The following is a 12905-nucleotide window of genomic DNA, read 5'->3' on the forward strand; positions in this document are numbered from 1 at the left end:
TAGAACAGATATGCACTCATATACAGCATGGCTCACTGAATTAAAAAGACTAAAATTTCTAGCTAATGATTGTAATCGTAAGATTTCCTCAATTTTAAAATAGTTTATGTTTGCATATGAATGATGGTTCAGTCACTGCATTTGATTTGCTTTGGTTTATCAACAGTGTACAACTTGACTTTCACATTAGAGGCATTTTTTAAATAAGCTGACTTTTAAATTAAATTAAAATCAAAACCATTCTTTTGGTTCACCTCCCAGATTAGAGCAACTGACAGCCTCATTAATGATGAAAAACAGCAGGTGGTGATGCCTTGGAACAGTTTGACCAATCTAAATATCTTGAAACATACATCTTTCCTTTTTTCCCCTCTTTTCTATGTATTAAAAGGGAAAGATTCTATTGTTCACACAGATTGGAAACTCCACACAGCCTGAAAGACTAAGGAAGAAAGTAAGTTGTCAAACATCTATTATTGTCCAAGCCAAGGATAGAAAGAGAATGAATATATGAGCTTAGACACGGAGAGAGTGGCCACACAGAAATTGGAACATATATCTCTGGCACTAGATTTGAATTTGCAAACTCATGATTGGGAAGCTGCATTGCTGCCATCAACCAAGGCTACCAAGTTTTTCCAGGCTATTAAAGCTGTGTATATTGACAGATTTCTACTTCAAGAGGAAGCCACATTGTGAGTAAGTTATGCTTTTAATCAAAGCAGATTGTAATTGAACTGCATTAACTTAAAGTCTATGTACTAGACCATGATTTAAAGCTTAGCTGACTTGGGTAGGGAAAGATAAACTTATTTCTAAAGGATTCTAACTTCAGTCAAATCAGCATCCCTTCCTTCCCCGCAAAGCAGTCATTATCCTAATTTTTATAATATTCCATTCTTTATACTCTGACCTGCTACATACACAACCTTAAACATTCTAGTTTATTTTTGCCTGGTTTTGAACTTTATATAAATAAAATTATGTTATTGTTTGTGGGAAAAAAAAGACAGAAAAATCTTCCCATTAAACTAGGACAGGAATCTAGAGAGTCTCATTTGCCTTAAAGTGGACAGTAATGTCAAGAAAAAAATAAAACTGATGATAAGATCATTGTCTATTATTTCTTATTTATCAGCGTGTGTGTGTTTTGTCTGATCTGTTGTGAAGGATAGTAGAGTAGACTTATGTCTGATTACCAGGGACCCTCCAAAGACAAAACGTCTCTTACAAACCCACCACAATGAATTCCTTCTGGATTCAGTGCCTTTTAAATCACCCCTGCTACACACCATCATGAAAATACCTCCAACCACACAACATATCCTTTGACCTGCACATTTTTAAAAGATTTTTTTTTTGACAGGCAGAGTGGACAGTGAGACAGAGAGACAGAGAGAAAGATCTTCCTTTGCCATTGGTTATTTATTTGAGAGGTAGGTTTACAGAGAGAGGGAGAGACAGAGAGAGAGAGAGAGAGAGAGAGAGGTCTTCCATCCGCTGGTTCACTCCCCAGATGGCCACAACAGCTGGAGCTAGGCCAATACAAAGCCAGGAGCCAGGAGCTTCCCCAGGATCTCCCACATGGGTGCAGGAGCCCAAGCACTTGGGCCATCTTCCACTGCTTTCCCAGGCTATTGGAAGAGAGCTGGATTGGAAGAGGAACAGCCAGGACACGAACCAGTGACCATGTGGGATGCTGGCATCGCAGGTGGAGGCTTAGCCTACTACACCATGGCACCAGCCCCAATCTGCAGATTTTTTAAGGGAAGCCCAGTGTTCACCCTAAAACCCAAAATTCCACAATAACCTTCTGACTTTTCTCCCTGCATACACATGTCTGATCCTAAATGGTATGCTTCAAAACAACTCTGGAGATGGATCTCTCACTGATAATCTCTCTATCCCTGACTATGAGGAACTGCTTTGTATTCTCTACGTGGCAGAATGATTGACTTATAGGGTTCCATTATGTACAGTTGCAAATGAGTCTGTTTTGTCTATGTACCTTGAGCTTTAAGGAGATCACCATGCCCAAGCCACATGGAAAACCCTGGTAAATGACATGGAGGCCAAAGAAAATAGAAATGCTGAACTTGTGAGTGCAGAAGCCACCTTGGAAGTGGGTTCTCCAACCCCAACTGCAACACTTGTGATCCCATGGAAAAGAGTTAAACTGCCTTCTTAAGGCCTTCTTAAATTCTTAGCACATTATGAGCAAAATGAAATGATTCTTGTAAACAAAAAAGAAATAAGGGAGGGAGAGAGGAAAAAAGGGAGGAAGGAAAGATCATATAATACCTGAGCCTAGACTGTGTGGGATTTTTAAAAACATCCCCAGAAGAAGAATCTGTGTGAACTATCCAAAAAAAAAAAAAAAAAAAAGAACCTTTTCTGATGGCCCTAAAGGCCATTTTCCAGTCTGATTCTTGGTGATTTTTCCAGGCCAGAGTTTTACTGGGGGTAATCCTTGTAGGAAGAGAAATTGCAAAGATTTTCTTGTCGAAAAGCCACATTTGCAGGGCAGGTATTGTGGCGTAGCTGGTTAAATCACCTGGGACACCTGCATCCCATATTGGAGTGTCTGGGTACAAGTTCCGGGTCTACTTCCAATTCCGGCTTCCTGCTGATGTGCACCCTGGGAGGCAGCAGGTGATGGCTCAGGACTCGGGTCCCTGCCACCCACATGGGAGACCTAGATTCAGTTCCTAGCTCCTGGCTTCAGTCTGGCCCTGCTATGGCTGTTGCCAGCATTTGCAGGTGGAAGACCTCTCCCTATTCCCTGCCCACCTCTATCTTTCAAGTAAGTAAATAAACATGTTTTAAAAAGCCACATTTCCAAAGTTTATGTACCAAAAAGCTTTCTCTGGTTTCTTTAAATTGATTTTAAAACTGACTAGACTTAATTGGCCATATTTATTGCATAATAAAGAGATTAAAGGAAAAATAAACAAAAGTATTCTATAAATATGTAAATACCATGTTTACATTCATCTTTTCTCAGCCTGGTGGAGCTTATTTATGCTTCTTAGGCATCTTATGAAAGGACACAAATGATGTTGAATAGAAAGATCCCCCCCAAAAAACCCAATGATCTTGATATTTTGGTTGACTTTTTGAGTATGTAAAATAGTCAATATAATTTGGCCCTATAAAGCAACCAACTTGATTTGCATCTCATTTACCATCCTATTGGCAATGTCCCCACTCATCATGACCTACAGAACTTGCTTTGTCATGAAGCAGCTGGAAGAGATTCATCTAGTCAATCACCCAAGCATACCATGTTGGGGCTTGGCTTCTCCTATTTTTCCAAAGGGATCCCATTACACCAAAGTGTCCTTTTAAAATGCATTTTGCTTTCCAGCTCAAATAACCTTAATTAATTTCTTCACTGATCCTATGTAGTCTACTCCATTCTGGATCATTTGTGCTATTGGGCCATAAACTCCTAGAGGATGAAATTCTTAATTGTTCAGTGTGCTCCCTTTATATAGCATCCATCCTCCAATGCCTTCCAAGTGCTTAGAAATGTAGAAACTCTTAGCTTCAACTAGTCAAGAAAGCCCCTGGCATTTATTCTCTTGATGAATAATGAATCCTTTACCACAGGTAATTATTAATAATAAATTTTAAAATGACCTTGAAAATGAGACAACTAAAAGATCCATGTGAGTCAGGAGATACACACACACACACAGTAGCATTTCCATTTGAAAGCAGATGAACAGTTGGTATTATTCATGGTGTCCTGCATGGAGAAACTGATGTTGAACTGTCCTAAAAGAATTCTTTTACCAAAGGGGCTATGCCACAATAATTCTAGCAAACAACTGCTAACGGCATAGATGTTTCCATTAGTTAAGGACAGCTTTTTATTCCAGTGACTGTCTTGTCAATAGAATGTAAATAATGCCTTGGAAGGAATCCAATTATCTGGTGCAGCAATGTAGTTGAAATAAATAAATGCTCAACCTATCACCTCTGTTCCTACCTACCCAGAAGTTGCTGAGGCTGAGAAAGGATAAACTTTATGGGCATCAGAAGAAAAGGTCTTTAGATCTTTAGAATACCACTGCACGCCTCGAAACCAGCAAGGTAGCTGGGCCTGTCAGAGATTAAACCAACCATCTTGGGGCCAGTGCTGTGGCATAGCGGATAAAGCTACCACCTGCAGTGCTGGCATCCCATATGGGTGCCGGTTCGAGTCCCAGCTGCTTCAATTCTGATCCAGCTCTCTGCTATGGCCTGGGAAAGCAGTGGAAGATGGCACAAGTCCTTGGGCCTCTGCACCCACGTGGGAGACCCAGAAGAAACTTCTGGCTCTTGGCTTTGGATCTGGCCACTGCAGGCATTTAGGGAGTGAACCAATGCATGGAAGACTTTCTCTGTCTCTCTCTGCCTCTGCCTCTCTGTAACTCTACCTTTCAAATAAATAAATAAACCTGTAAAAAAAAAAACCTACCATCTTATACTGACATCAACTAAAGATGAGCATGAAATTCAACCTCACAACAGGTGCATTTTTTTTCTTTTTTTTTAATTTTTTTTTATTTATTTATTTTTTGACAGGCAGAGTGGACAGTGAGAGAGAGAGAGAGACAGAGAGAAAGGTCTTCCTTTTGCCGTTGGTTCGCCCTCCAATGGCCGCCGCGGTAGCGCGCTGCGGCCGGCGCACCGCGCTGATCCGATGGCAGGAGCCAGGTGCTTCTCCTGGTCTCCCATGGGGTGCAGAGCCCAAACACTTGGGCCATCCTCCACTGCACTCCCTGGCCACAGCAGAGAGCTGGCCTGGAAGAGGGGCAACCGGGACAGGATCGGTGCCCCGACCGGGACTAGAACCCGGTGTGCCGGCGCCGCAAGGTGGAGGATTAGCCTGTTGAGCCACGGCGCCGGCCAACAGGTGCATTTTTTAAAATGCTTACCATGTGATATTGTTCAAATTAGAACATAAAAGAAGAATTTTTTCTGATACTCTCATTTAAAATAATTTTTGGGGGGTCAGCAATGTGGAGCAGTGGGCTTAGCCACCACCTGTAATGCCCAGTTCAAGTCCTGGCTGCTATGCTTTTGACCCAGCTTCCTGCTAATGTGCCTGAAAGCAGCAGATGGCCCAAGTGCTTAGGCTCCTGCCACTTACTTGGGAGACCCAGAAGGAGTTCCTAGATCATGCCTTCAGCCTGGTGCAGCCCCTGATGTTGTGGCCATTTAGGAAATGAACCAGCAGATGAAAAAACAATATATCTCTGTTTCTTTCTGTCTCTGTCTCTCTCTCCCACCCTCCTCTGCCACTCTGCCTTTCAAAAGAATAAAGCTTTTTTTAAAAAAAATATTTTTATTGTAACAGTCTCCTCAGATCATTTCTTTTGTTTTATTGGCACAAAACTAACAAGGGTTTTGTTGAGTCCCAAGCTCTACCCTTATGATTATTAAAATTGGAAAATATTATTTCCTTCATCATTGAGTTGTCCTTGGTCACCTCGGTAAAACCCAAAAAACAAAGAAAAAAATAACTTTCACAGTCAATAACAGCAGTCGTTGACACATTCAATTCCCAGAGGGAGACACACAGTGGGCTCTCAAACATACTGCCGAATTAACAAATGAGTGAGTGAGTGAAGGATATATGTCTGTGCACAGATTGTTCCTGACTGGCATTAGAATACGGTATACCTGAGGCAGGATGAAAGAAGCTAAGTCACATATATAGAAACAGCATATATACATTCCTACGTTCAAGTAGTTAAACATTTCACTAGGTATATTTGCAAGAGGATGAATATATTTTAAAAGATTCTATATGAGCGAAACTGGGGAAGAAACAACCACATGAATTGCAAAACAGTATATCAAGCCTCAAAGATGCTAATTCAGGTCCAGGGGGATCTAATCAACCTCTTTGTTGAAGTAAAGATAAAACTTTTTGACAGCAAATGCTATTCTGATAAAATGGAATTTTCAATTACTCTATGAACATCTGGTACATGCTGCCATTTCTAGAGCCCAGCAGCACACTGCTTTGCAATGTCACAAAATATTCTCCGTTGAGAATGCCCTATTTTGCCAAGAGATTAATTGAAGTGAGTGTTTGGAAATTTAGTGAGGTGAGAGGTGAGTCAGGGGGATAGGTAAGAGGATACAGGAAAGAATGTTCAGTCACTGACTCATAATTTCATTAAAAGTCTAGAGGAAATGAAATTATACATTGTTGGTAGAGTGTTAAAAGTGTGAATGTCTTAATACACCTGTGGTTGACACTATGCTATGCCTAATATGTAGCCTACAGAACATTTTCATGGCTAATTTGTAACAGCAGTTGCATTAGGCACAGATCAAGTTCTTCAAATCCACATTTTATACAGCAAACATGTTAAGTGCTATTCAGGTGATGAGACTAGTAAATAAACAAGTTTAGCAAAATGCATAAGAATCTACACTTCCAGAAGTAAAGCAATCATTATGTTGCATTTGGGTGCATTTGGATGTGAAAAGCAGATAAATGTTACTGCATATTTCTGTACATTGCCTTCATTTGGTATCAATTAGCATGGGAGGGAAACCAACCCAGTTTTGCAGTAAACTCAAAATTGGGTGCATATTAGAGCAATTAAAGCCATATTTTCAGTTGATGAATATATAATCAATAATTAAAATCATAAGGAAAAAAAGACTGAGTCTGATTTGAGACAAATTAGTGGGGTGTGGGACTAGTATACAGTCCTAGGTTATGATTTCCATAAATCTCAATTTCGTATCAGGATTATATGTTTAAGTAAGCATAATGGAATGCTCATGTCATGCAAAGAAACAAGGAGGAGCCAGAAGCCAATTGACCCTGGCATTACCAAACCCAGACAAGAGGAGCTACAAACCCAGTAATACCAAATCATGCAACAAATCCCTGAGCTTCTGACACCTCTGACCACGTTATTGTTAGTTACTCTTCTTAGAAATCATCCACAGGAATTAAATAAAGCAAAATTCATATCCCCACCAGAAGGTACTCAAATTCAAGCAGTGAAAGTATTAGTCAAGAGATTTGACAGTGACTCTCAACCTCAGGACCAAACCACCTCAGGAACCAAATCAGGTGATATAAACCTGGTAAATGACAACACTTACTTGTTCTTAAGGCACTCTTAGAGCTACTGCGAAACAGCACTCCAAAAGTACCTTATGCCAGTAGAAAGCATGGATAAAGAATTCTCCATCACCTTCTGTTCTGATGAGCCATGACAACAGAGCTAATGGCAGACTGTACCAGGGACAGACCGAGACACATTAATGCATGGGCACCGTGGATGACAAATCAATTTATAATTCAATCAGCTGGTGACCCAGTAATTCAGCTGAGTCAGTTCATCAACCTACTGACCTGGTTTTAGACATGTCAACAGAGATACTAGGATTGACAGCAATCCAGACAGCAGAGATTCCTTTCATTCCCTCTTACCTCCACCTTGACCCAGCTCATGGATACGTTTGGTTGGGGCAAACAAAACATAATCCAAGGGCTGGTGCTGTGGCATAGTGAATAAAGCTACCACCTGTGACATCAGCATCCCATATGGGCATCTGGCTGCTCCACTTCAGATCCAGCTCCCTGCTAATGTGACTGAGAAGGCAGCGGAAAATGGGCCAAGTACTTGGGCCTCTGCACCCACATGGGAGACCCAGAAGAAGCTCCTGGCTACTAGCTTGGGATCTGCTGAGCTCCAGCTGTAGTGGCCATTTGGGGAGTGAACCAGCAGATGGAAGATCTCTCTCTCTCTCTCTCTCTCTCTCTCTCTCTCTCTCCTCTCTGTCTCCTCCTCTCTCTGTAACTCTGATTTTCAAATAAATAAATAAAAAACACAATTCAAACTCACCAGTGAGTAAACACCTGACTTTTGCCCTCTGAATCAAAAAGTCCTCTAGATATTCTCCTTTCTATATTGAATATAGTGATTCTGGATTACTAACCCTAGGAACGTTCTCAAAGAAAAGCTACTGAGCATTAAGACATTTGAGCCCTTGCAGTCATTCACACTGAGCATTCTTCCGACACAGTGAAGTTATAAGAACAAATTCCATAGAAGCTTTTAGCAGTGTGGAGAAGCACAGGGCCCAGGTGTGTCCCAGAAAGGGAGGAGCAAATACAGTTTGTACTCTCCTCAAACAGTGACAACACAGTATCAGCTCATTTAGCAACCCATTCCTGCACATGGAAAAAAATTAACAGATGCATAAAATTATCTTAGTTTGACAATCCTGAAATTCCCCATCCATCATGTGTCCATGCACCTGCCAAGAAAGATGCATTTCTAACATCCAAATTAGAAATATCAGAGAGAAATCCACAGACATGGAATCCAAGGTGAATGAGGCAAACTTCCCAAAACAAAGGTATAAGGTACACTCTATTGGGTACATTTGGCCCAACTTTGGAGTGGTTCTGGAAGGACCAAAAGCCATATCAAAATCAGAGTTAGCCTGACAAGTTCAAGATCCAGCATGCATGGTGGCTTCACCCAGTGACTGCCTATCGAGGTGCCTCAGTATAAAATGAGATACACTTGTTATCAGAATGCAGGTTTGAGATAATCAAGTGCTATAAAATGTAAACTGTTGGAATAGTTGTCTTGTGAGATGGCAGTAATCAACTCAAGTGAACTCGTGACACAATCTGTGTGGCAAACCCAGAGTTTATTTGGGACATACAATTAAGTATCATTACAGAAAGCTTCAGAAGTAGTGGGATATCACCAGCTAGAGAGTGAGGTGTAAGCAAGACCTAAATTCCCTTTGTACCTAAACTTCTGTCACTCACTCAGGTTGAAATGAATCAACCCAAATAAGGGTTAGTTCAAGGTTTAGTCACTGCTGGAATAATGGAAAAATGAAGATATATACATGCAAATCAAATAATGGGAAACAAAATGTGAAAGTGTTGCGAAAATGTAATAGCAAAAAATGTGTGTGTGCATGTGTGGAATCATATGCAGAACACTGCCACTGATTTGCTTCTGAATACTGTCATTATTATCTAACATGCACAATATGTATATATAGATATGTAAATAAATACACACACAAGATATATACATACAGCCCACTTGTAAGAAACACCCTCCAAGAAAAACTAGCTGCAGTCCACAGATACTGTTTTCCAAGAGAAATGTGACAAAAATTAAAACAGATGTTGTTCAAGCCAGGCATAAAGTGAGAATCAATTATGACTATTTCCTTTCCTGGAGTCATTTCATTTTAGAGAGCATCTAACTAAAACCCTTTCTGATATAAATGAAAAAGGCTTTCTTTGAGACACATGACTAGTAAATGATACGTATCAGTCTGCATCTTCTGACACACTGCTAATCCTCTGAGAATTAAATTGCCTCTGTTTCAGCTATATAAATGTTTAATTTTTTTCATCTTTAGTCATAGTAAGGCTTCCCAGAAAGTATATTATCTCTGCAGATGTCACCACTCACCAATTAGGGAAGGCAGCAGTGCACAATTGGTAGTGACCTCTATATATTACAGACTTTGACACTCCAGTCTGCTTGGGTGGGGATGGATTAGACAATTTAATAGACTCTACAGTGACTAATTTTTTTCCATGGAAAACATTTTGTTTTGTGGATCATGCATTTTTTTCTTTGGATTCATTTACAAAAGCAAAACAAAAGCATTTAATGATGTTTACAGTGAAATGAAACAGCTGAAGACCAGCACATAATCACCATATTTTGTTTTCTCTTCTTTACATCTTTCAGCAGTAGGGTTTCCAGCTGAGCTTGAGTCTAGTTTCTCTCAAGACACAGCCAAGCATTCGGAAGCTTCACTGAGCCTAAACACCAAGCTGATTTCATACTTCTTAATTGAAAAAGACAGGCTGTTTGCATTGCATGTGTGCATCAGTAAAATACTGAAAATGACATTGGTGCCCGAGTCCACCTATTCTGCCTTACTTGAACTCTGCTAATGTTTTCTACCTGCTTTCTACCTAGCATAGTTTTAAACAGTGATTCTTACAGAAGCAGGTGTGGCCGAGTTTACAAAAAACAGACTCTTCTCCATACATGAGGATGCTGCTCCTGACGGGCCACTTTGAGATGCTGTGCCCATTAGCAGAATGTTTTATGTTGACTCAGCTGCCCCTATGACTAATGGCATGGATTTGTGTGACAGTTCCAGGGATTTGGCATAGTGGCCCTGTAGGTAAAATGAGAAGTTTGAGACTTTCTTTCCTCAGTAAAGTAAGTATACAATTTGTGGTCAGAGAACAGAGCCTCTCCAGGTAAAGCCTGGTAGGAAAGTAACACACACCCCTTTGATCTCATCATCGCTGTGTTCTATGTGACTCAATTGATCAGCTGAGTTCATGGACTAAACCGAAAAGAGATATTTATTCCTGATGAGAAGGCAACTGGTTGTTTCCTATGTACTCAGCACAGTTATTATTGAAGAGAATGTATGCAAAGTGTACATGCAGTCAGATTTTAAAATGTTGGAACGTTATACCGCCCTAGGTGATCCACTCAGGGAGCGCAAAGAAGAATCTGGCTAGGTGTCAGGACATCTCAAAAACCTGTAGATGCTGCTGAGGTGTGAGCTCAGCAGATACCTTGGTTACACACTCATTACAGAAAAAGTGTCTGGATTCTTTGGAGTCTATTGTTGCGACTTACATCCAACCAGCCCTTACCATGGTCAGGCATCTGAGATCCCATGGAGGTCACACTGGTGTTTAGCACATCATTGACAGCAGTATCACAATACAGGCTCCGCTGGACATCATGTTCGCTGTCAGTCTGGTCACTCTCTTCATGTCCACTATCCTTCAGGCTGTTGCCCTCTAAGTCCTTGAAGGTGGAGCTGCTGGGTTGAAGAAAGAATGATAATTTACATCTGTGAGAGATCTGCTTTTTAAAAAATCTTTCTGAGCCAGGATGATGTCAGCTCTGTAACAGGGCCAACCGTGGCTGGATTGCCCAACAGGGTAGGAATAAGGGGAAAAGAAATCTCTGTTTAAACATAATGGAATTTAACATTGCAGAGAGGTTCCCACTATTGGATGCTGATCTGGCTAATATTTTCATTCACCTATTTTCAATGAATCACTACAGGCACAGCATAAGAAGTACAAATCTAAAACAACCACCTCTAAAGAATTTCATCATTTCAGAAGGCTTTTCTCACTTCCCTTACAATCAAAGTAAAATAATAGCTAATGTTTACTGATGGATTACTATTCATGAGGCACTGTTTGAAGTGCTTGACATTAATTAACTTTTAAACCATCACAACTCTATAAGAGAAAGGTGCTACTAATATTCCCATTTAAAGATGAAAAACAGAGGTGCCTAGAAGTTAAATAACTTGACCAAGGTCACACAGCTGGTTTTAAAAAGTAGCAGATGTAAGGCAAAACCCAGGTATTTGAGCTCCAGAGCTTGGAACCTTAACCACCATGTATACTCCAAACATTTATGGAAAAAAGAGAAAGAAAACAAACAAAAAAAAGTGGTAGAAATCGGGGTAGTACCATTAAGGTAGAAAGAATTACCAGGATTGGAGAATCCAGGTTAGTTTTCACTGAGAAAGTCAGAGGGACAAATTCAAAGGAAAAGAGGAGAAACAGGAGCTGAGAAGAGAACAGCCCTGGTACATGGAAAATTTGATGTGTCAACTTGACTGGGCCACAGAATGCCCAGAGAGCAAGGGAAACATTATTTCTGAGTACATCTGTGAGGGTGTTTCCAGGAGAGATTGGCATTTGAATTGGTAGACTAAGCAAAGCATACGCTCTCCCCAGTGTGCCCATGGCTCTTTCTACCCATTGAGGGCCTAAATAGAAAAAAGAAATGGAGAAATGTTGAATTTGCACTCCGCATAACTGATGAAGCCGAGACATTAATCTTCTGCCCTCAGTGGTCCTGGCTCTCAAAGCTTCAGATCAGGCCTGGAATTTGTATCATTAGTTTTCTGGTTTTAAAGCCTTTAAACTACACCAACAGTTTTCCAGGTTCCCCAGCTTGTAGATGTCAGCTCACATGATTTCTCAGCCTCCAGAATTTCATGAGCAAATTTCTTACAATAAAACTCTTTTGAGATAAATATAAAGATGTAGCTACAGATACCGAGATAAGTATAGATGTAGATATACCTATTGATTCTGTTTCTCTAGAGAACCCTAAAACAGAAGGTGAAATAAAAGTGAGAATGAGAGAATGAGCACTAATAGAACTGTGAGTACAGTTATACTAAGAACATGGAAACATGCAGTTCAAGTGTTTGTGGGTAAAATTTTTCTGGCATTTATTAAATTAATGCACCATACAATACGCTACCCTACTATCCAAGAACTCCCCCACCATTTCTCAAAGAATAGAGAATAATACATAGGGTACATCCCCACCTGCTACTTCTAATATTTTGTATGTACTGAGTCTGCAGCTGTGCTACACCATGGATTATAAATTATGCATCTGAAATACCTGGTGGATGGTGAATCCATTCCCTAGTCAGTAAGGAAGCCACAAAGGCACACTCAAGAAAATGTGTTGTTGTCTCAACAAGGAGAGTGACACGCTTGTGAATTAGGACAAGCCCCAACAGACCTACCATGCCTCTGAAAAGGGTGCCCCGTGGAGATGACACCACAAACTCGCTTGATCTGCTCAACCTTGAACATTCACAGGGCTGGCTCTCTGAGACTTTGATAAGAACATTCTGCACATATAATGAAGAGCTATGCCATGGACACAATGGACACATTGTCACTCTCTACACTTGGTCAAGAGGAATCACAGCAGACTTTTAACATATGACAAACTTAGATAAAGAATGCTTGCTGACCCGAATATAAAAGGGAAAAGATCAAGAGGGCAGTAGCTGGAAAGCCATAATTATAAGAAAAT

The 12905-nt window shown here is 40.5% G+C and overlaps 1 protein-coding gene across 3 annotated transcripts in view; it reads right to left on the bottom strand.

Moving 5' to 3' along the window:
• Positions 1-12905, bottom strand: part of PCDH19 (protocadherin 19) — a 126665-nt gene that overhangs the window by 38448 nt on the left and 75312 nt on the right. For 2 of the 3 annotated variants that reach the window (XM_062183943.1, XM_062183945.1), the window contains one exon: positions 10691-10863. In XM_062183943.1, coding sequence (XP_062039927.1) covers positions 10691-10863 — 173 coding nt within the window. The remainder of the gene's footprint in view (positions 1-10690; positions 10864-12905) is intronic. The other variant, XM_062183944.1, reaches the window with a different exon arrangement.

Source organism: Lepus europaeus, chromosome X, assembly GCF_033115175.1.
Source record: "Lepus europaeus isolate LE1 chromosome X, mLepTim1.pri, whole genome shotgun sequence".
Lineage (NCBI taxonomy): Eukaryota > Metazoa > Chordata > Mammalia > Lagomorpha > Leporidae > Lepus > Lepus europaeus.